The 23985-nt window shown below is 45.6% G+C and overlaps 2 protein-coding genes and 1 long non-coding RNA gene across 3 annotated transcripts; 1 reads left to right on the forward strand and 2 right to left on the reverse strand.

The window, feature by feature from the left end:
• Nucleotides 1-540: 540 nt before the first annotated feature.
• On the reverse strand, nt 541-5344 carry LOC102030662. The gene is made up of 3 exons (XR_264701.2): nt 4829-5344; nt 1427-1583; nt 541-1166 (listed from the first exon to the last, which is right to left on the reverse strand). It is a non-coding gene; the product is annotated as an uncharacterized LOC102030662 (long non-coding RNA).
• A 341-nt stretch (nt 5345-5685) lies between these two features.
• On the forward strand, nt 5686-10495 carry Gnb2l1 (guanine nucleotide binding protein (G protein), beta polypeptide 2-like 1). Its single transcript, XM_005410096.2, has 8 exons — nt 5686-5912; nt 6921-7092; nt 7667-7814; nt 8043-8138; nt 8711-8821; nt 9226-9366; nt 9911-10021; nt 10383-10495. Exons 1-8 carry the CDS (start codon nt 5804-5806, stop codon nt 10446-10448), a joined length of 954 nt encoding a protein of 317 aa, XP_005410153.1. The 5' UTR covers nt 5686-5803; the 3' UTR covers nt 10449-10495.
• A 1385-nt stretch (nt 10496-11880) lies between these two features.
• Nucleotides 11881-23033, reverse strand: Trim41 (tripartite motif containing 41). Its single transcript, XM_005410099.2, has 6 exons — nt 21902-23033; nt 17431-17526; nt 14720-14950; nt 14188-14210; nt 13862-13989; nt 11881-13435 (listed from the first exon to the last, which is right to left on the reverse strand). Exons 1-6 carry the CDS (start codon nt 22712-22714, stop codon nt 12834-12836), a joined length of 1893 nt encoding a protein of 630 aa, XP_005410156.1. The 5' UTR covers nt 22715-23033; the 3' UTR covers nt 11881-12833.
• Between the last annotated feature and the right edge of the window lie 952 nt (nt 23034-23985).

Genomic DNA, 23985 nt, shown 5'->3' on the forward strand with positions numbered 1-23985 from the left:
TCATCCAACTCTGTAGCTGACCATTGTAAGCCAAACTTGTAATTCCTTGTGCATTTGTTTATCTTGTATTATATCTGTTCCTCTAGTAAACCCTGACTGAGACAGCAGGATAACCTTCAGATCCTATACATTGTTTCAACTGATGCAATTACAAAAACAAAAAGGGGATCTGTTGAGTACCATTCTATGTAATTGTTGGGGGAAAATAACTTCCTAATTTAATTGTGATTAGGGCTTGTCTGAGGCCTAGTGCCTTGCCATGTGGGCTAACTATGGTATGCCAGATCATAATTCCATGTTCCTCTGGTCACAGTTGAGTCCTCAACAGTGTGATGCTGTGATGCCCCAGGACAAGATTGCATGAGATGAAAATATGCAGGTTCCTTGAGAACCCAGTAGTGGGGCTGGGGATTTAGCTCAGGGGCTGGGGATTTAGCTCAGTGGCAAAAAGCGCCTGCCTGGCAAGCGCAAGGTCGTGAGTTCAGTTCCCAGTACCGGAGAAAAACCAAAAAAAAAAAAAAAAAAAGAACCCAGTAGTAATAAAAATAGTTTCACCTTGGGGAAAGGACAAACTCTTTCTTAACTGGCATCTCTCCCAACTGTCCTCATAAACATAAATATCCTCATCAGCATAAGCTCACCACTGCCCTCTAAATCATCCCAAATAATCCTCATCAGCATAAGACCTTCTCAACATAAGATCACTGCTACCCTCTAAGTCATCCAATAATTCCTCTTATTTTTTTTTTTGTTTGTTTTTGTTTTTTTTTCCAGTACCAGGAATTGAACTCATGACTTTGCGCTTGCCAGGCAGGCATTGTGCTGCTCAGCTAAATCCCTAACCCCCCTCTTATTCTTGTGTACACCCAGTAAATGGTGGCTAGAGCTCAGATTGTCTTTGTCTTTGCCCATTGTGAGGCACCGACCTCCCAGGCCCCCTGTCATGCATTACTAAATTTGTCTGTTTTTTTTATTTCAACCTTTCACCATACTCCTCATACACACAGTTGGAGATCTTGGCTAGGTCCCTGACAGAGAAGTCTATTGTATTTAATAAAAAATAAAAATTTTAACAAATTCTTAGAATAGAAAAGGTCTCAGGTGTAGCTCAGAGGGAGGGCACTTGTTTAATATGTATGTGCAAGGCCCTGGGTTGCTCCCCAGCACTGTAAAAAGAAAACAGACAGTTGAAATATAAATGTAAAGTAAGATTTTACATGATGTCTGACATTTTAAAAATGAGATGTTGGCACACCTAGTATTAAGGCAGGTAAGTGATTTTTTTCTTACAGGAAATCTCAAAAGAAGGTGGTAAGAATAAGAGGGGAAATAGATACCTTGGGAATTTAAATTAGAAACAGCCTTAGTAAACAAGAAGGCTTACCCTTACATAACCACCTCCTCTGGTGAGATTCATCTTTCCTACCTTTCTTTCTCCTGTTGAGGTCAGGGATCCAAACTTGGTCATAGTCCTTTGATTAACAATCCCAGCTGGTACCAAGAAAGGGATGCCCCAACAAAATGGTCTAGAAGAGGAACCCTGGAGGTCATTTTCTCTGCCATTTCTTAGGCGCACAAACCACCTATAGAAAAGGATAGTATTACACAGCAGTTTCAGGCTATTTAACCAAGTAGGAGAAGGAGGGTCTGTGTCCTCTTCAGCTCTTGTATTCTATGGTATGCTAGCCTGTTGGGGAAGGACTGTGATTGCTAATGAACTAATTGCTGATGGTCCGCTTATGATCCCAGCCATGCTGAGTGCACATGGTGCGGGGTGTGGAAGGCTAGCCCGAGGATGGTTACCATCAGCTGAGAGGCAGAAATGGAAAGGGATAATGAATTACTCCTGTTGGTTTGAGTTACCTTCTGGGTTCTAATAAAAGGCAATTAAGGGCTGGGGATATAGTTCAGTAGCATAAGCTCCTGCCTGGCAAGTGCAACATCGTGAGTTCAATCCCCATTCCTGCCAAAAAAAAAAAAAAAAATTAAAAGACGATTGAGATGGGTGATCGGGGCTGCTGCAGTCGCAGACACTGTGGGCCCCCTGATCCCAGACTTTTGCCTCTTCTGTTTTTCTTATCATTTACCTTTTCTTATTCATCTGTGGGCACCTCGTTCTCGGGACCTGTCACTACAGATAATAACAACACTAGCCGGCCTCAAGGATCCATTTTAGAACCTTGTTCTTCAGAAACTCCCTACCAGGAAAGATGGGGAAAAAACCTTTCTCTACCATCTAATGCTGCTTTTGATCTTTTAACAAAAAAGCTACAAACCTGCCTTTTCCTGGCATTACCTAGAGCCACTTGCCTGAACCACCCCATTTTCCCAGCTTCTGATTGCACATCTACTAGGGTAGCCAGGCCTAGTCCACTCAGTCTCATGAGGAAAAAACAATACAATGTCTTAGGATCTGCTTTACTTGGATTTCTGCCTAACATGGTATTATGATATAAAGGAAAACTGAAGTATGTTTTTCCCTTCTCTTACTCAACAATACAGAATACATTGCTGATCTCTGGTGACCAAACATAAGGATTTCTCCCTACCAGCAATCAATTAATTTGACAGCAAATTCTCCAACACACACCAGCTAGATATCCTCCAATTGATTTCTGATACTATTTACCTTGGGCCCCACCCACTTCCCAATGGGGAACCTGAGGTGCACCCATCCTTCAGCATGCACAATGTCCTAAGGGGTGAGGTTCAATTTTCACCCAGACTCCTGGCGGTTCCTCAGGGGTCCCAACAGCAAGAGACTCTCTAAGCAGAGTTTAAGAAAATGAGCAAATTAAGGGTCCACAGAGGAGAAAACAATGTGATGATGTTACAGAGCTGATTACAGAGAGGGAGGAACCATGTGTTACTGAGGGCTAGTTGGAAGTCCTCCCTCTGTACAGCAGTCTCTTGCATGGTGAATCGCTTAGTTCACACCAGGATGCAGCAGTAGTAGTTTCCCTCTCCATTGGAGCCCAAGGAGGTACTAGTGTGACCAGGGTCTGGGCAGCAAAATGGTTATGGAGTGGGTGAAGATGGGACTTCCATGTCCACCCAATAAACAAAACACATAGATCGAAGTAGAGTTAAGTGCTGTAAAAGAATAGCCAGTTGGAAGTGTCAAGAACCCAGGTGATGTACAGGCCTAGGGCACCAGGAGCACAGTCACCAGCCTGTGAAGGAAGTAGCTAGAGCAGCACCTATGGATCTCAAAAGAGACTTGTAGGAAGAAGATGGTATGGTGTTACATGCCTAGAGCTCCAGGAGGCTGAGGCAGGAGGATCATAAATTTGAACTCAGCCTGGGTAATTTAGCAACTTAAGGAGACTCTGTCTCAAAGTACAAAAAGGTAGGAATGTAGCTCGGTATGAAGGCTCTGAGTTCAATCCATAGTACAGGGGATTTCAAGAAAGGCAGGGGCCTTTGCAGACCAACTGGAAAACAAGCAGTCTTAAGAAACATATCCTGGCCTTCTCAGCTCACTGGGGTAGCCATAGTTTGCAGCCTGTTTGTCGGTGCCCTGTGTATTTATACCATGTTTTGTATAAGCCTTCCAGTATCCACTGCCAAGTCCTAAATCTGGGAACCTCTATCTCCATCTCACTGCTCAATCCTCCCATACACCAGCTCTTTGCACTAGAAGAGTATTCTCCCATACACCTACAAAATCTGTTCTCACATCTGCCTGATTTTTGTTGTTGCTGTTATTGTGGTTTTTGTTTGTTTGCTTTTGTACTGGTGATTAAACCCAGAGCCTTCACACTGAGCTACATCCCCAGACCCCTACCTTTTATTTTGAGACAGGGTCTCACAAGGTTGGCCAGGCTGGGCTCCAACTTTTGATCCTCCTGCCTCAGCCTCCCAGAATGTCACAGTTACAGGCAGAGCCACCACACCCAGCTTGCCTGTGTCAACTCCAAACTTCCTAATTAATTTTATCCTCCTTTCCTTCCCATAGGACATAGACTGCAAAAGACAACAACAAACAAATATTAAAAACCCAAAATGACCCTCATCTGTTTCTTCTTTTGTTCACAGTTGTATTTTAAAGACCTAAAACAGCCTAGTACTGCTAAGCATTGTTCATCTGGATACCTTACCCATTTACTCTTTCTACTCCACACTCCACCATGTAATGTGGGTATTAATATTATTCCCAATATCATTTACAGATGAAAAACTAGGGCTAGCACATGTCACATACACGAAAGTAAATATATTAATCACTCCCTTTATTTTGCATAAATCTTAGTGGTCATTATCCTGATCTGCACCCTTCTTTAAGAAAAAAAATTTTGGGGGGTCAGGCATGGTGGCACGTCTATAATCCCAGCACTCCAGAGGCTGATGCATGAGGATCACAGGGAGTTTGAGGACAACCTGGGCTAATAGTGAGTTCAAAGCTAGCCTGAATTATAAAGCGAGACCCTTTCTCAAAACATAGAAAAGATTGGGAATGTAACTCAGTATAAAGACTCTGGGTTCAATCAGAGAACAGCAATAAAGAAATGAGAGGGGATCGGATGTTGTGGCTCAAATCTATAATACCAGCTACTTGAGAGGCTGAGGCATGTCCATCCCAAGTTTGAGGCTGGCCTAAGTTACTGAGCAAAGACCCTGTCTCAAAATTTAAAAATGGCTGGGGGTTGTAACCAAATCTGCACGACTTTTATGAGGTCCTCAGTCCAATTCCAATTGGGGAGCGGGGCACCTGCTGCCAGCACAATCTCACAAATTATATATTTTTGGGGGCCGCATTACATGTTTCAGCTAGCTTGGTTAGGCAGAAAGCCCACAGGCAGCCAGGCATCTGTGTTCCACTACTTACTTGTCCAGCCTCCTTTGCAGCGCAGGGACTCCAGCCCCGCAGGCTTCTCTGTGGGGTGGCCAGGCACATAACAGGACTTTTGACCAGTACCAAGCAGCATAAATTGCTTTCTCTCCAGGCCTTTTAAATTCTGAAACATCTATCCACGCTCTGGCCTAAACAGGAGCAGGTAGGCCGTCTAGCAACGCACAGCAAAATTTGGAGGATATCCAGTGTTTTCCTTCTCTACAACCTGCGGTCCTAAATCCTCCCATATCTAAACCCTTCCACACAGGGAATACCTATACCAACGCCATCAGAGCTACTAAGAGCCGCCTCTGTGCATAGAAATCTGTTGAGTTTGATAATTCACCTGAGCACGTTTTTAAAATTTATTAAAAATAGCTTAAAAGCACATTTTTCAAACTGCCTAACACCGGTAGACAGGTGACTGCAACGCAAAAACTCGTCCACGTTGCGTTCCTAAAAATCAAAGGGAAGGGCGACTACACGTTAAGCCACGTAGTGGCGCAAAAGCCGCAAAGCGATCCTTATGGGTATGTGCCGTACAATTCCCGGCTTTCCCGTTAAGCCATGTAGGGGCGCAAAAGCCGCAAAGCGATACTCATGTGTATGTACCGTACAGTACCCCTCTTTCGCTTTTCCATCGCTCTCCTGAAGAAACTTTTAAACACTCTATAGGGATATTTTCAGAATGAATTTTTACAGCTCTGAAAAACAGTTTTGTGTGACGGAAGAGACCTTATTTTACGATTTCACGTTGCCTTTTTTGTTTTATATATTCCCGCCATCTTGATGAACGGCGAATCATGGGGGCCGCCATTTTGCTCGTGGAGGCGGGTATTTCCGGTTCCGGTATGGTCTATTCTTTCTTTCTCTAGGCAGCGCGGCCGGTGGATCGGTCTCGCTTTTTGTCTTTGTGAACCATCTATTGCCATCTTCGTGGGTGCAGCGATACCCGCACTTGCCATCACCATGACTGAGCAGATGACCCTTCGTGGTACCCTCAAGGGTCACAACGGCTGGGTAACCCAGATCGCTACCACCCCACAGTTCCCGGACATGATACTGTCAGCCTCTCGAGGTACGGGCTAAACGTGCGGGAGAGACGGCTCGGTGGGTGGGGGTTGCATGTAACTCGTGGTAGCGCCGGTGGCTTACGAGTAGCAGGCCCAGTAGACTACCCTGGGTATGAGTTTGGCGCGCGGGCACGAACCTAGATCTCAACCGGGCGAACCATTTTGTAGATAAACTCACTGAGACAACTCCTGCCTGCCATCAAGGTTGGGTACTTTTTAAATATCTTGCCTAACCCTCTGCAAGTGTGGTTAAGTGTGTCCAGAGGCCTACAGGACGGGCGGAGCAGTGATGACACCCAACATGCCATCTGAGTCCTTGTGCTGAAATCCAGAGGCTGTTTCTGAGCTGCCGCCCGGCTCTCGGCTCGGGAAAGTGGATGAATTCCTGAAGCCTATTGAGGCTTCTTTATGTCTTCTGTTTGCCCTCATTTAGGTTAAGAGGCTTCCAGATGCTCGTTTCATACCCAAGTTTCTTGGTTCACCATTAGATTTAAGAGAAGGTACAGAGAAACGTTGAGTTAGCCGGGCGTGGTGGCGCACGCCTGTAATCCCAGCACTCGGGAGGGTGAGGCAGGAGGATCCTTGAGAGTTCGAGACCAGCCTGGGCTATGAAGTGAGCTCAAGACCAGCCTGAACTACATAGGGAGACCCTGTCTCAAAAAGACCAAAAAAAAAAAAAAAAGTTTAATTAATGTGACTCAGGAATATCCATAATCTCTGATTTGAAGTCTAGTGGAGCTGGGTGTGGTAATGTAGGCCTGTAACCCCAACACGTGGGAGGATCACAGCGAGCTCAAGGCCGGCCTGGACTACAAAGTCTAATGGTACCCTTAAGATATACTTACTTCTGTTCTGAAATAGTTACCCCTACATAATAACTGCTCACATAGCCTAGAGTTACCTCCTGATTTAAGTGATCTTAATTTTCATTTTGTTAACCCATTTGTGACCTTGAGACTAGATGTAGGATTCCTTACCAGTTTTCCTTGTTTCATTTTACCTCCAACTTTTAGACAAGACTATCATCATGTGGAAGCTGACCAGGGATGAAACCAATTATGGTATCCCTCAGCGCGCTCTGAGGGGTCACTCCCACTTCGTTAGTGATGTCGTCATCTCCTCAGATGGCCAGTTTGCCCTCTCTGGTTCCTGGGATGGGACCCTGCGCCTCTGGGATCTTACAACGCAAGTAGCTGCTCTGGGGCCTTGGGGAAGAATACTGGGCAGGGAGGGTAGATGCCCTTGGGAGGTTGGTGTCCTATGGGAAATCTGGTCCATCTAGGAAAGGATACAGCTGAGTATACTTACAAAAGACAATTGGCAGTTGTTTAGCCTTTTTTCCTTTTTTTTTTTTTTTTTTTTTTTTTTTTTTTTTGAGGTAGGCACTCTTGAGTTGCTGAGGATTTGTCTACATGAACATTTTTTTTGCCAGCCCTGACAGGACTTGGAAATAGTTTGAACATTTTTTATCTTAAAAACTTACCTGGGTGGTTGAATATTTGGCAGGTGTAATAGAGGATCCTGGTGATGACAGATGATGACATTGTCAGCCAATCCCCACAGGGGAATGAGGACATGTCCTGCAATTCTGAGTGGATTCTCTGGTATATACTCAAAGGCTTGCTGTGATCCAAGTTGCATCCATGGCTGTATGAGTAAAGTGGGCTCCTTGGTTGGGGACAGGCCAGGGTAAAGATCTGACTGGCAGGAGAAAGTTTATAAAGTCCGTCTAGAGAGTAACCAAGTTCTTTTTGCTCAGGGGCACCACCACAAGACGATTTGTAGGCCATACCAAGGATGTGCTGAGTGTGGCCTTCTCCTCTGACAACCGACAGATTGTGTCTGGATCCCGAGACAAAACTATAAAGTTATGGAATACTCTGGGTGTATGCAAATACACTGTCCAGGTAAAGTGAAGGCAGTGGCAGAGAGCACATGTTCACTGTTCTCACCCACCCTTTTAACCTTTGCTTTGCGTGGTTGTTTTAAATGCTGCTTGGAATCTAATTTGGGTTTTTAAAGTTTGGGTTCTGAGAATATGAATGCAGTGTTATTCATCCATCCATCCTGGGAGTAGGGGTAGGGGTAGGGAATCTAGCATCGTGGGATAGGACTGTTTTCTTTTCATTCTCTAGGATGAGAGTCACTCGGAGTGGGTATCTTGTGTCCGTTTCTCACCCAATAGCAGCAACCCTATCATCGTCTCCTGTGGCTGGGACAAGCTGGTCAAGGTGAGCTTCAAGCCAGGGTACGGTGCCTGTACCAGCTACAAAGTGGTACCATTGCCTCCTGGGTAGGCCTACACTTCAACTTTTGTAGGTTATCTCAGTTTATTTTTCCACCTCCTGGTATTTTTTCAATACATGTCATTAGGGGGGTATTTTTTGGTTTTTTGAGACAGTATTTCACTATAGTTCAGACTTCCTTGAACTCATTGTATAGCCTAGGCTATCCTTAAACTTGAGTGATCCTCCTGCTTCAGGCTCCCAAGTGCTGAGATTACAAGTGTGTAGCACCACACCTGGCAGGTCATTATTAATTTTTGATGTTTGGTCTGAAGTAGCTAATCGGCGCTTCTCATAAATCATCTCACAATTCTTGTTAACCTGTTTTAATCTTGGTTGATACTGAATGATCAAGATAATTTCTGTAAACTTCTGTTTATTTTTGATAGAATCATAGTTGGCTATCATAATCAGGAGTGCTTTAAATAAGGCATGCCCTTTTTGTTGAACTTGGACCCTCCTCACCCTGGCCAATACAGGGCTAGATTGTTTTAATTTTTCAATGCCTGTCTTTGTAGGTATGGAATTTGGCAAACTGTAAGCTGAAAACCAACCACATTGGCCATACTGGCTATCTGAACACTGTGACAGTTTCTCCAGACGGATCCTTGTGTGCTTCTGGAGGCAAGGTATTTGGGGGCTAGCAATCCTCTGGCTCAATGGAATAGTATTATAGAATACTATAGGTTGTGTCTTTGACATAAAGTGACACATTAAAATTAGCCAAGGTGTCCAAAAGTATGTTCTTGATGCAGTTTTCTATGTAGTTTCCTTGAAGCAAATAGGTAAGCCTATGTTTTCACAATTTAGAGTGAGTTATTGTAAGTTGTTAAGAAGTTCTTGATACAGGTAGTGAGGTATAATGCATTGAAGAAATAAATTAGAGAATTACTGGTGCTTTGAGTCATTTAGCTTTTAGGAAGCCAGAGTACTGTGGGAAAAACAAGAATTTTCATATACTTTCCAGATGCGTGGGACTCATATTTGGAAGAAGTTATATGCACTACTAACTCATCTTTTCCTCTCTACCCAGGATGGCCAGGCCATGCTGTGGGATCTCAATGAAGGCAAGCATCTTTATACATTAGATGGAGGGGACATCATCAATGCTTTGTGCTTCAGCCCTAATCGCTATTGGCTCTGTGCTGCCACCGGCCCCAGCATCAAGATCTGGGTGAGTGAGCTATATTATAGATTCAATACCTGGCTGTGTTGTAACCACCACCACCAGGGCTTCAGCAATATTGTGATGACTGTACGTGCCATTGGACCTAGAATCAAGCTTTCTGACCTTTATATTCTTAATGGAGGCCCAAGAAGGTTGAAATTTCCTAGTATTAGAAATTTTTTTTTTTTTTTTTTTTGGTTTTTTTCTCCGGTACCAGGAACCGAACTCACGACCTTGCGCTTGCCAGGCAGGCGCTTTTGCCACTGAGCTAAATCCCCAGCCCAGTATTAGAAATTTTGCAGCAGTTGGAGATACTCCCTGTTAAAATGGATGGCCACATTTAGTGTAATCGTTGCTCAACCTAGGTATAACTGCCGTGTTGGTCTAGATAATTTTTTGTCATGGGTGCCTCTCATGTGCATTTTAGCATATTTAACAATTTTTCTGCCAGCTACCAGCTAGATACTGCTAGGCATTGCCATGTACTCCCAAAAATGTCAGTATTGTGAGGGTTAAGGCTGTTGTTATTCTGGTTTTCACCTGTTTACAGGACTTGGAGGGCAAGATCATCGTAGATGAACTGAAACAAGAAGTTATCAGTACCAGCAGCAAGGCAGAGCCCCCCCAGTGCACCTCTCTAGCCTGGTCTGCTGATGGCCAGGTAAGTAAATCTGTCCTCAGTTAACTACTTGTGATTTGTCTCCCCTTTTTTTCTGCTGCTGTCTAATCAAGCGTAAGACTAGTGTCTTAAACATGAAAATGACAGGAAGTTAGCCAGGTTGACCAGCAGTGCCAGTGAATGCCAAGTGTGTCTTTTGCATTAGAAGACTGATCTAGAGGGTAGTGGTAGTGGATACTTTCATCTGAGTCCTTATCACCAGTTTGTTGTTCTGCCAGGAGAATGTAGTCAGCTTCTGCAATCTGGTGGTGAAGGGAGGGGGCTTTTCAAAAGGAAAGGCCATCTTGGGACTGTAGAATCCATTGGCTGAGCCTGATCTATCATTGTTGTTTCTCCTTTACAGACTCTGTTTGCTGGCTACACTGATAACCTGGTGCGAGTGTGGCAGGTGACCATTGGCACCCGCTAGAAACGTGTCAGCTTTAAAAAATAAAAAACTGGCTTCCTAAAACTGGCTTTAGTTCTGACTTCTAGACAGTTTTTTTTCACCAGCAGCGGTGATACATGCTTGTAATCCCAACTACTTGGGAAGCCGAGGCACGAAGATCATTTGAGCCCAGTCAGGGACAGATACCAAGACCCTGCTTCAAAAAACAATAAAACACTTTTTTCTGCTAAGGAAAAAAGCATCTTACGTATGCTGTTTACAGCATGAGACAATTCAGTTGGCGCTGGCAAACAAAAGCATGTTCACTAGAGGCTTTGGGGGGAAAGGGGAAATGTCAGTCTGGTTCCTGTAGGGTTGAACTGGCATCAGAAGTGACATTTATGGCAAGTAACAAAGGTTAGTTTCCCATACATTCCCCTTACCGCAATACCTATATTATAGTGTGACCTACTATAAGCTTAGGGAAACTTTGTTGAGTGTAAGGGACCATCTCAAGGTTGTCACATTCAATTTAGGACATATCTCAGGTCCAGCTCTTCAACACAGCGGATTAAACAGGTTGAAGTACTCCTTCAAAGGTACACATTCAGGAACCCTGAGGTTTCAGGTTACCACAATCTTCATGAGTTTGGTGTGAAGACAGTTCTTGGGTTTTGGGTTTTTTGTTAGACAAAGCAAATGTCTTGTCACCACAAGAGTTGGTTTTTATTTAGTCACGAAACTCGTAAATACTACATTGGCTTCACTCATCCCCAACCCAGATTATGACAGATGATCTGCTGAGAAAGTAATATACAACTATCATTACTTTTAGCAGTCTTGATACAGGCATATAGCAGTAACACTAAATTAAAACCTCATAGCCCTTGTAGTATCTTTTGTGGGTTTTTGGTTAAGTGGTTGTGTTTTTAATGGCCATTCCAGTTCCCTTGCTTGCTGCTGACCAAACAAAAAGCCCACATACTTTGAGGAAAAGTTTTTGTTCAGTTAGCTCTGGAGATGTAGGTTCTCATTTGCCTGCAAGTCCCATCTCACTGTATAAAGGTGGGCAAGGATCTTTTAATAGTAAGGAACGGGAGGGGGAGCACAGCTTTTTGAAGTGGTCAAACAGCTGCAGCATATAAAGGCCCATATGCACCCCCTATTTCTTACCTCTCTGTTAATGGTAAAGAGACCTGCACCTTTTTGATTCAACTGGGTGTGGTCACACTCTGGAAATGTGTGCTAAGGTCCTGGTTTTGTCTTTGTAGAGGACTGTGAGGAAACTTCAGTCATACCTAGAGTCTCAAAAGCAAAGGTAGAAAGCATTAAATCTGACGGGGTTGGGGGCAGTTAAAGTCCAGTCCTTGAGAAAGGATTTTTCCCGGCTTGAACACCCTCCACATGACAGTTGAACATTAACTACTTAAGTGAGATCTCAGATTCTGTTGGAAAGAAATGGCCTCCACAAAAGTAGCAAATAAACATTTTATTTTTGCAACACAATTAACCTTCCCTTTTTCCCCAATAACATAGAAATTGACCTCAGCCATGAAAAACTGATTAAGTGATAGGAGGTAAGGAGTTACTAGAAAAATATACTCTGCCCAAGTTTCTCCTCCCAGGCACCCAAACACATCCCTGGCCATGCCCTCAGGGCTCACCAAACAGAAGTGAAAGTTGGGGAGAGGCTGGAAACAAAAAGCAACTCCAGTGGAAAGACTGGAAGAGGGACCCTGGCAATGAAAAGTTCTGGCAGGGGTAAGGTAGGGAGAGTTTTGTTCTTTAGATTGAATGCTGGGAAGATAATTTAAGGGTGGATATAATGGTATTTACTGTAGTTTAAAACATGTTGAATATCCCAGATCTCAGGCTAAATCCTGGCCAGTCTAAGGAGGTAGAAATTGGGGATGGAAGGAAAGTTCAGAATCCCTACTTCCCCAGGAAAGCAAACATTTTCTTACTTAGCTTGACCCTTCTGCCCACCATGCCTCCCCCAAAACAGTTTCCAAATCCCCTATCTAAACTTTGTACCAGAAAACAGTAGGGATGAGGATATTCTCAAGTCTTGCCCAAGCCCTCCAGCCTTAGAACTGACATAATTGCTGAAGAGTAGGGATAAGGGGAAGAAGAAATAAAATTACAATCTTCCCTACTCAGAATGTCAAGGGCTGGACTAGGCTGGGCAGACAGGGAGGGAAGACCAAGCAGCTGTTCTCATTATCAAGACCCATGCAGACCTGTTGGACAGATACAGTAGGTGAGAAGGCAGAGCTGGAGGCCAGGAGGGTTCTTAGGTTCCCAGAGGGGAAAAAGCAGGGACCTGGGATGAAGGGAAAGCAGGAAACAATGCAATAATGGGCCACCATCCACTACCACCCGCCCCACTAGTGCTGACCAGAGGGGCCCCTGCGGGTGGCAGGCTAATCAAGGGCAGAGCTTGATGCGGGTTCCCTTTGAGAGCACCCGGAAAAAGGGGAAGACACGCTCGCCCAGGAAGGCAGCTGAGAAGGTGTGCACATGGGCTAAAGTCTCCGCGTTGTAGAAGCCCAGGCGCCCTGCCTCATAGTCCAGGTACACTCCAAAGCGCCGAGGTTTCTCACTTGGGCTCAGCAGTGTCTGCTCCGTCGAGCTCTGTGCCTGGTAGCGTTTGCCATTGGTGCCCACACACCACACTTCCCGCTGCAGTAGGGGCTGCTGGGGTAGGTGGAGACGGCGACGGCGATGGTGGTGGCGCGAGGAACTGGCATCCCCGCTGCCCACAGAGGAACCCCCAGAGCCCACCTTTTCTCTATGGTGGGTTGACTCACGGGCAGCACCCACCGCCCAGCCCCGCCGCCCGCCCACCTCTACCTCCCAGTAGTGCCGGCCAGAGCGGAAGCCCTGGGCCCCCAGTACGCAGCAGTCAGCCGAGAAGCGCTTGGGATGGTCAGCAACCTCTTGCCGCCGTTCTGCCAAGCGGACACCCCGGCGGTCCGGGGACAGCATCAAGGCAGGGTGAGCCGTGTCGGGGTCCAGCGTCAGGTCCACTTGGGAGGAGGGAGGACAAATACGCCAGGGCTGGAACGACTGTTCCCTGTCAGCAGCTGACTCCACAGGTTGGGTCTTTCCTGCTGTTCTCTTTTCCCTCCCATCCTGTCTGTCTACCCCCTCCAGCTTTCCTTAGCTACCCACACCATCACAGCCAGACTCAGTTTCTTTTAGGCTCCACCCCTTTCCCCATTCTTGTTCCCAGGATACCTGACAGGCCTCTCCTTCCCCTGGCTCTTGCCACCTCACCCCAAACCTACCTGGGCTAGGACAGAAGCTACTCTTTGGCTTGAAACCCCAGAGTGGTCTACTTATAACCTGCTGCCTGTCAGCCCCCCACACTTCCACAGAGCCCATCTTCCTCAGAACCCAATCTCAGGTCTGAAAGGAAAGGCAAAGGAAGGTCGTACAGGTGACCTCCCTACCTCTCGCAGCCTGACAGAACATCCGGCTCATTTTCCTCACGATGGCATCTGTCAGGAAGTCATGGCTATGGGGTTGGCACAGGTCAGGGGACCAGACCTCTGGGGGCTGCAGCTGTACCTCTTCACACCTGGAGGAAGGGGACCGGGTAGGGGGTGGGACCATGGTAATCCCAGAGGGAAGAGCAGAAGCAGAGGGAAAGGACAAGAGGGTCCAGGAAGCAGAATTTCAGGTCCTAGGGAAGGAAGGAGAGGAGAGGGATACCCAAGAAAGGCAGGGATGGGGAACCAGATACTGCTGGGTCACAAAGGGTAATGTGGGAACACACCTATTGAAAGTCTCCTTGATGTCCTGGGAATAATAAAAAGGAGAAGGAAAAAGAGATAAAGAGAGTGTCAGCTATATAGGAACAACTGTTTTCTCCCAATCTCCAGCCAGAGAAAGGTCTGAACTTGACCAAGAAGGGAGAGGCAGAGCTCTCAATAAACTTGTATCCCGTTCAATCTCAACCACCCCAATGCCTCACTATAACTAACTTATCCTGCTCTGAGCTCTGTAAAAAGAATTTTCACAATGTGTCTTGGTCACCTTTTTCAGGATGTCCCTGTCAAAAATTATTTTCTTAGCTCATTTAAACCCTTCCCAAACTTAATCTCCCTTCTTTTCATTGTGTGTAACTGTTATACCACATTCAACACTGTCTCTAGCTTGAAGAAAACATTTTTGGTTAAATCACTGGCTCTTTCCCAGTGAGAAAAGAGGCAGTTCTGGGGAGTATACTGGGGAGTATAGTGACCACTGCCTGACAAGGGCAAACAGCTAGGGGAGTGGAGGATGGCACAGAGAGGAGGACTGCTCACCTGGAGTAGCCGCAGGCCCCCCTGCTGGCTCCTCTCCTGGGCCTCAGCCAACAGGCGGCTCAACTGGGCAGCCTGCTCTGTGAGTCGGCCTGCTACTGCTCCAGCATGCCCCAACTGAGCTTCATGCATCTCTCGGAGGCGGCGCTCCAGCCCTGCCTGCTCTTCGGCCAGAAACCGTGTTAGCCGCCCAAACTCTGAGGCCACAGCTGCCAGCTCTGACTTCATCTGGCTCTGGAATGATGCAAAGGGTATGTAGATAGCACCTAAACACATGAGAAGGTACATCTCCAGTTTTCTAACTGCTGCCTCCATCCAAGCCAAAGGAGCCCCATTTCCTGAGTCTAAGAAAGATCTTCCTCCCCTCTAGGCTTTCCACATATCACACCCACATTTCTGGCACACTGGCCCTTAACTTACCAACTTGGTACTCTTGTGTCTACCTGACTTGCCTCACTCTTTGGGTTTAAGTTTACGTGTTCCAAAAGAAACTTTTTCCCTCCAGTTCTAAATCAGCACTACCTCCATAAATACACTTTTTCCTTCATGGCATATACAATACTGGAAATGCTGTAAGTATGTTGACAATGAAGTGTTTTTTAAAACTTTCCCTTACTGTAACTTCAGGACTTTGGTAGAGTGCCAACTGCCAGAAAAGCAGATACTTTTTTTTTTTTCCTAACTCATTTAAACCCTCCCAAACTTAGTCTCCCTTCTTTTCACTGTGTGTAACTGTTACACCACATTCAATATTGTCTCCAGTGTTAAGAACACATTTTTGGTTAAATCACTGGCTTTTTCCCAGTGAGAAAAGAGGCAGTTCTGAGGACTATAGTGAACACTACCTGACAAGGGCAGACTACAGAGTCTCATTATGTAGTGTAGGCTGGTCTTGGAACTTGCTTATATAGGCCAGGCTGGCCTCAAACTCATGGCGATCCTCCTGCACGTTGGGATTACAGGCGTGCACCACCACACCCAACTACAAAGACTTTTTAAATAGGTAAGAGAATTCAGATATTAAATGATGTTAAGAGTCCTCACTATGTAGCTAGTTACAGTGACTTTTCTGTTTTGTTTGTGTTTTTTGAGGCAGAATCTCACTATGCAGTCTAGGCTGGCCTTGCATTTACTATGCAGCCCAGGCTGGCCTCGAACTTGCAGTGATCCTTCTGCCTCAGCCTACTGAGTGCTGAAATTATAGGCTTGTGCTACTACACCCAGCTAGTTACCCTGACTTTAGGAAAGTCACTCAAACCCTCTGGATCAGGAATCAGAACTCATCTGTATGATCAGATAGTATTTTACATTTTGTGAGCCAAGAGGCAAAATCAAGGATATTATGTAAGTACAAGGTCGCTAGCTATTCAAGGGGATTTAGTTCCAGAAAAACAAAGTCTACAGATGCTCAAGTCCCCTATATAAAGCAGCGTAATTTGCATATAACCTACACACATCTTCCTATATATCTGAAACATATCTACATTACTTATTATACCAAAGACAATTGTAAATGCTATACAAATAGTTGTTCTACTGTATTGTTTGGGGAATAATGACAAGGAAAAAAGGTCTGTACATGTTCAGTACCGATGCACTTATTTTTTCTAAATACTTCCAATCCAAAGTTGGATGTGGAACCCATGGATACAAAGGACCAACCTCTATTATGTAAAGAAAACACCTGGCTAGTCCAACCCAATTTGCCTGGACCAACCTCGGAAGTGGGAACATTTCTCCCATTACTGTCAGCTGGAGACATTCTCCAGACAAAGAGTTCCCAGAGAAGGCAGGAAATCCTGGTAGGTCAACTGGATGAGGGAACCTGCTGTCATGTCAGCTTCATTCTCTTGACTTAATGATATTCAGATCCTGGCACATCTCTGCATCCCAGAGAACCCAGAAGTATCAGTTTGGGCCTTTGGTCAGAGGCAGGATCACTCCCCAACTCCCAGACTCAGATTCTACCTTTCAGCGCTATGTATTTGCCACCAGCAGAGTTCCTAATGGCAGTTGTAATGACAAGTGGCAATTCTAGATTTTGGCCACAGAGGCAGGTGCTGGGAGGAAGGGGAAGAAGGGACAGAAAGAAATGTTCTGGCTTGGTCTCTGAAGCTCACAGTGCCACTCCATTCCAGCAGGCTTGCTGGCTTTACCAAAACAGACAGAAGAGGGTGCTGGAATTAATGGGAAATTATTGTAAAAGACTCCATGGAAGGGGTGAGCAACAATGAAAAAGGGTTGAGAAACACTGAACTATAAATGAGTAGGTCCTGCAGTAACTCCTTCCCCTTCCCCTACACACCTTGTGCCTCTCTCCGGACATCAAAAGCCTCCTAGGACCACATCCCTCTCATGCTCACAGTTGCTCTGCCAACCACCTATATCTATCCTGTGACCTGGGGCTTCTCTGATGGTGGGTTTTAACCCCTTCTGTTCCACTGTTATGGGGCAGGTGTCTGGACAGAAAGCCTTGCTCTGCAGCCTTGAGCCAGGCAGCCAGCACTGTCAAGCCCGGCCTCTTTTCACTCCATTATAGAACCTAGGAAGTAACATGCTTCCTAAACCTTACAGGCTCGTCCCTGGAAAAGCATCTACCCTTCTCCCAGGCCTTGTCCCTTCCTGAGAATCTAGTCATCACTTATCAGTGATCAGCCCCATTTCCTTTGCCCTGACCACAGAATCAGTCAGCCTGTTGAAGGATATTCACCCACCTTTAGCTCTGTCACTCGCCTCTCCTCCTTGGCCTTCATCTTCTGCACAGCCTCCAGGTGTTTCCTAAGTGGTTCCACATGCCCCTGCAGTTTGGCCTGAAGGAATAGGAAAGAGAAGGTTAAAGGTACAGGCCAGAAGAGGCCCGTTCTTCAGAGCCTATCTCTGCAATTCTCCCTTCAGGAGGTTGGGTCTCAAAGCTGGATAACCCAGGATAAGTGTCAAGCCTTTCCTCACAACTCTTCTCTCAGAAAACAACAAAACTTCCAATCCTCCCCCTATTCTCACATATATAAGTCCTGTGTGCACTCTCTAAAGGTGAGATCCTGGAGCTCCACAATCAAGAACGTCGATTAAGCTTCTTATCACAGAGTCTTTGTAGATTTTCCTCTCTTAAATACTTCTCTGATGATCTTATGCCCATGCTAAGTATCTTTCAGTGATTCTTTATCGCTTCCAAATTATTGACTCTACATTTTTGGCCCTACCTCCTTACACCATCCCTTTTTAGCTTGTCACGAACATGACTTTTGTTTTGAGACAAGGTTTTGCCATTGTAGTTTAAGCTGTCCTTGAACTCACTAGTAGCTCTAGCTGGCCTCAAACTTGTGGCAATCCTCCTGCCTCAGCCTCCTAAGTGCTGGGGTTATAGGCAACCACCACCACATTCGGCAACAACCTGTTTTTTAAGTATAATTCCATCAAAGGCAGTCTTCCTTTAAAAGCCATCCCCATGACCGTAGGCCTGATTTTCCATGGCACTAATAATTTTAAAAAGTGTGTTTCTCCCAGGGCACTTCTGGATCCCTGCCTCCATTTAGTATTTCTATTTCTATCTGTCTGCTTTCTCTTCTGCTTAATTACTTGCTGAATGGAAAATAAAAACAAAAAACTCTTCCCTCACCATCTTTTTTTGGTACTGGTTAATTGATCCAGAGCTATATCCCCAGCCCTTTTATTTGAGACAGGCTCTCAGTCACTAAATTGCTCAGGGTAGGCTTAAGTTTGCAATCCTCCTGCCTCCAGTCTCTCAGAGTGCAGGATTTTAGGCATGTGCCACCATGCCTAGCTTCTTTCTAAATTTATAACGTTCACAGCAATTAGGCACATGAGCTTTGTGGTGTATGCCAACAATTTGTAGCTTAGTCTTTTTCTTTTAACAGCCTGTTAGAGCCGGGCATATCCATGCCTATAATTCCAGCACTTGGAAGGCTGAAGCAAGAGGATCACTGAGAGTTTGAGGCCAACCTGGGTTACACAGTGAGTTCAAGGCCAGCCGGAAGTACATAGTGATACCCTGTCTCAAAAAAATAAAAATAAAGACCTATTAGAGAAACTAAAATATATGAAATAAGCCCCACCTATTTATTTTTTTGTTTGTTTGTTTGCCACTTCTGCCTTTTTCCTCTTCTTTTCCTTCAGGAAAGTATCAGGGTAGAACGCAAGCCTAGACTCCAATCAGGTCAGGAATGCAGCTAGGTGATCTGAAGCAAGCCATGCTTCCAGTTTCTCAGCTTAAAATGGCAATAGAATATATCTCATGGACGGTATACTTAGCACAGTGTCTGGCAAAAAAAATCAGTAAATATTATCTAACATTTACTACCTAAGTAGGAAGCTGCCAGTGACATCCTGAACTAACCTTGAACTGAAGAAGTCACAGACCCAGATTACAAAAGGCTGTTGTTGCACAACTGGCTACAGAAAAAAATTACAATAGAATTATTGTATTACAATAATAATAAAACTATTGTATTACAATAATAACACAAAACTTTGCCTTTTGATACTGTTTCTTCACATAGTCAATAATTTATATTCCATTAATTCAGAATTTATAGTACTTAAACTTACCATTTAATATTCTTCCTAAATTCTTGACAAAAAAATTTATAAATACAAATCAATCTAAGAGTGCTATTTAAGAGAAATTTTCAAAGACACTTAAATTTTTAGGAGAATTATTTATGTACAGTTTATCCATTCAGTAAGAAAATATTTCTACAAAATAATACAGTGCCAAGCTAGTGCTAGTGTGCAAGAATAAATCACCCACCTATAAAATAGCCTATAAGTCAGAAAGGGAATCACTCAAATTATATCTACATAACAAAATGCACTACACATTTTCATTTGTTGATCAGTTGATGTCAGGTTAACTGTTAATCTGGCTTCAAACTGAAGAGCCCAAGAAAGGGATTATAACTTCTTTTAATTCCTGATCAATTTCAGGACTGAGTACAAAGTTTTCAGGCACCAGGCATTCAACAGATGTGGCTAATACAAATTAAAATCCAGTTTCAGAAGATCCTTGGAAGTACTATCCTACAGATGAAAAAGAAAATATGAAACACGCATGAATAGTCCACCCTGTATTCCAGTTACCAAGCAGACCATACATTGTAGGATGGGTTCAGCTAGTCAGGAGTTGAGGGAATATAAAAAGGACAAAAATTCCTGACCACCTCTTCTAAAAAAGTAGAGCTTATCAGGCAGGCAGTGTTAAATACAGCAATTCCCATTACTGAACCCAGGGCCTTCACACTGAGCTACATCCCCAGCTCTTTTTTTTTTTTTTAGGCAGGGTCTTATGGAGACTCCCTGTGCTGCCTATACCGGGCTCAAACTTGGCAAACCTCCTGCCTCAGCCTCCCAGAGTGCCGGGATTACAAGTGCACACCATCACACTCTGTTAGGCTGCACTTTCTAAACATATTTCTCTTCACTGATTCGGAATCTCTAGTGGTAGGAGCAACTGTACTTTGAAAATTTCCCCTACTAACTCTCACAGTCAACCAGGCTTGACAATCACTGTGTGCAGTGAGATGAAGTGATGATAGTTTATTCTACCACTCAGAGCTAAGAAACCCTACACACATTACTCTAAAATTTAATGATGCTGGTCGGGGTGGCAAATGCCTGCAATCCAGCACTTCAGGCTGAGATAGGAAGAGTTAAAGGCCAGCCAGAAATACTCCGCAAGACCCTATATATTAAAAAAAACAAAATGTGGTAATAATAATCCCGAAATTAAGTGAATGAAGGAATCAGAGTGTCCTTCAGAAGTGAAAACACCAGTCAAAATAAAGGCTCTGTGCAGACTAAACAGAGGCCACCTTATCTTCCTCCTGGTCCTACTGCTTCAAAGCCACTCAGGTCATTGGAAAGTAGTGCCATTTGTGCTCAGTGATTGATAAACAAATCTCCTTTACTTACCTCCAAGTAGTTATGATCAGAGGTAAGAAGCAAGACATTAACCAAACTAGAATTAGACTCCAAGAAGAAAGGTCACATGTCAGAAAACTTAAAGTAAAAGCAAACAAATGATAGTGTCATTATTAACAGTATATCCCAGGGGGAGGAACAGTCCATAACCAACTCCATCACTTACTAGCGTTGCACATGGCCCGGTGTACAGTATTTAAACCTCTCTGATCCTGTTCCCCAATATGTAAAGTGGGAACAGAAAATGTCAAACTCCCAGGATGGCTGACTCTTAAATGATAATCCAAGAAAAGTGTCCTCTGTATATGCTGTTTTTGTTTTTCTTCCGGTACCAGGAATCAAACTTATGACCTTGCGCTTGCCAGGCAGGCGCTGTACCGCTGAGCTAAATCCCCAGCCCCTGCCCCTCTGTGTTTATTAAGTATCCAGTAAACACTGTATTAATTCTCTATCCTGGGAAAATTAAAGTTCAAAGACACTCAAAAAAAAGTGACCAAGATTTGAGAGGAGGCAGAGCCACTGCCTTAAAAATCTCTCAAGAAGCTGGGCATGGTGGCAAATGTCTATAATCCCAGCGCTTGGCAGGTTGAGGCAAAAGAATCACCTCCAGTTTGAGGCCAGCCTAGGCTACATAGAGTTCAAGACCAGCCTGAACTACACAGTGAGACCCTGTCTCAAAAAATTAAAAAATAAACAATTAAAAAGCCTTTTTTCCTCTTTTCTGGTCAGTATATCTGACTGCTGCAGTGCCAAAGTCCTCAAGAGGGGAACAAGCCATATCATGGGGTGGGTGCTAGTGCAGGGCACTTGGGTCTAACTGCTTATTTCTATGTTCCTGTTTCAGAGCCCTTTCTTGCTGAGGCCCCCATTTCATCTTGAAGAACACCCATCAAAGACTTAAAAAGACTCACCCAGAAAAAAAAAATCAAACTGGCAGTAAAGCTTTAAGGACCTGTCACTTCCATCTCCCACTCTCAGCAACAGTGGAACTGCGAAACTGCAGTGACCCTTCCCAAAAAGACAAGCCCCGTGATCTGGCATTACCCTATTTGCTTGCTTCCTCAGTCTTCTTCACTGTGTCTGTGAACAGGTACTTCTTACTCCAACCCACCTTGGTGCCATTAAGTGCTTGGATAGCATCAGCTCACCGGTACACGAAGTTCTGTGAGGGGAACAGGTGTCTCCTTTTCCTAGTTCCCTTTACTTTCTCTCCACCCCTACTAAACTCTATTTGCTCTCTTCTCTCACCTTGTACTCCTGCACCACCTCTTCCAATGGCACCACACTGTGCTGTTTGTGGCTCCTGGATTCTCGGCACACCACACAAATGGCCTCTTCATCCACCTCGCAGAATAGCTTCAGGGCTTCCTGGTGTTTAGGACAGATACCCTGCTCGTTCACACGGCTCCCTCGACCAGGAATTGGGTGCATCTGCCGAATCACCTGGACCATGTTGGCCAGCTGCAGGTTGGGGCGGAAGCTCCGCCGAGGAAAGCTCTTTCGGCACTGGGGACAGGTGAAGCACCTCCGAGGGGCTGGAGGTGGGGACAGTGGGGTGACGGGATCTAGCTCCTCTTCCTCGTCCTCCTCCAGCACTTCTTCCTCATCCTCTTCATCCTCCCCCCTCAGGTCCTCCATGTCCCCCAAATAGTAGTCCAGTTCTTCCTCTTCGTCCTCCTCCTCCCACATATAGTCCATGTTGTCCCAGTTGGACCCAGCCATGCCACTGGTCCAGAACACACCCTCCTCTTCCTCCTCCACCTCCTCCTCCATGTCGCCCTCAAAATCTTCCTCTCTCATAGGAGTGTCCCAGCCCCCGCTGGCCCCCACTGCCTCCACTTCCTCCTCCTCTCCGTCCTCCTCTTCCTCCTCCTCCTCCCGCTCCAACTCATCCCGGTCCTCCTCATCTTCCCCGCCCCACAACTGGGTTACACACACTCGACAGAAGTTGTGCCCGCAGCCGATGGACACCGGGTCCGTGAAGTAATCGAGGCAGATGGCGCACACCGCCTCCTCCTGAAGGGTCTGCACAGGGTTGGGTGTCATGGCAACGGCAGCCATCTTAGTGTCCAGTCAGCCAGTGTAGATGTGCGGTGGGGGATGCGGGGCAACGGGGGTCTTCCCTCTCAGACGCCCTGGAGACCCGGCCCCACCCCCAGCCCTGCCTCCGTAACCCTGCCTCAAGCGCAGCCAGAAAACTATTGCAACAACCCCCTCTCCACAGAGTTCCCTGCTCCCAGACGACAACCGTGTCTCTTCGAAGGGAGGGGACAGAGCAGAGTTCCCCACGGACAAGTCCCTCAGGTGGCCCTGAGTGCAAATTTACCCCAACGCTCCCCCGGCCTCCTCATAAGCCCCCGCCCCTCCTCACTTCCTGGCCCCGCCCCCTTCCCTTCCGGCCTTCCTCCCAACACTTCCGGCGTCTGCGCACCACCCAAGCTCGCGAGTTCCCTCCTTGGTTCGGCTACGCCCTTCTTCCCCTCCCCGAGGCCCCACGGTGACAGGAAACAGCGAAGAGACGCTCTAGCCGACATTCGGGAACTGGTGGGAAGGCTAGGACGGTGGAGGCCCATGTCTCCGTGATGCGAAGTAGCGAGAAACGCGGACAGAATAGAAGCGCCCATCCCCATCCTCCGCCACTGTTCCAAAACTACAGGGGACAGCGGTTGCGTTTGGCAGCTGTCTACTGTCGGTATTATGACCCCAACGGCCAGGCGCCATTCTACCGACCGGGAATTTGACGACTGCCCCAGGGCCGGCCCACAGCTTTTCATACGGAAGTGAAGGGGCGGACACCAGAGAGTGTATTGAAGTACTTCCGGCCCTTCTAGGCGGAGGACTTCGTTGTTTGAGAATCAGATGGACCCTCCTGGACGGGTTAGGGGGCGGAGCCAGAGATGAGCCCTCCTCCCCAACTACTGTAGTTGGTACTTCCACACTCCTTTTAGAAACTTCCAGTTGGTCGCAGTATCGTTTTAACAAACCTCCCTGGTAAGGAAAGGGTGACAAATCAGTACACGCACATTCACACAATGGAACACTCTTTAGCTGTAAAAAAAAGGGAATCCTCTTCAGAATGTGTTAAATGAGCAAGTTGCTCAACAATGAAGTATAATACCATCTATTAAAAAGGAAATGTTAAATGTATTTGATATCTTTATATCCCTAACTAAACTTATCAGTTTCCATCTCACAAGATTTTGTGAGAGTGTCAAAGCAGTGAAAGAGTGGCTTAGCATATGGCAAGAGCGATATAAAAGTAACTTACACTTTGTTGTTATCGCTGTCTGGAAAAATACTCATACAATTTGGGAAGGTTGAGAATGCATTTT

The sequence above is a fragment of the Chinchilla lanigera genome, unplaced genomic scaffold (assembly GCF_000276665.1).
Source record: "Chinchilla lanigera isolate Chin_1 unplaced genomic scaffold, ChiLan1.0 scaffold00129, whole genome shotgun sequence".
Taxonomy (NCBI): Eukaryota; Metazoa; Chordata; class Mammalia; order Rodentia; family Chinchillidae; genus Chinchilla; species Chinchilla lanigera.

Coding starts and splice junctions, on each gene's coding strand:
- Gnb2l1 (XM_005410096.2), top strand. CDS start 5,804: ATGACTGAGCAGATGACCCTTCGTGGTACCCTCAAGGGTCACAACGGC. Junction 7,093..7,666: donor CGCCTCTGGGATCTTACAAC/GCAAGTAGCTGC, acceptor CTTTTTGCTCAG/GGGCACCACCACAAGACGAT. Junction 9,367..9,910: donor GCCCCAGCATCAAGATCTGG/GTGAGTGAGCTA, acceptor ACCTGTTTACAG/GACTTGGAGGGCAAGATCAT.
- Trim41 (XM_005410099.2), bottom strand. CDS start 22,714: ATGGCTGCCGTTGCCATGACACCCAACCCTGTGCAGACCCTTCAGGAG. Junction 17,527..21,901: donor AGGTGGTGCAGGAGTACAAG/GTGAGAGAAGAG, acceptor CTATTCCTTCAG/GCCAAACTGCAGGGGCATGT. Junction 14,211..14,719: donor GGGGCCTGCGGCTACTCCAG/GTGAGCAGTCCT, acceptor TATTATTCCCAG/GACATCAAGGAGACTTTCAA.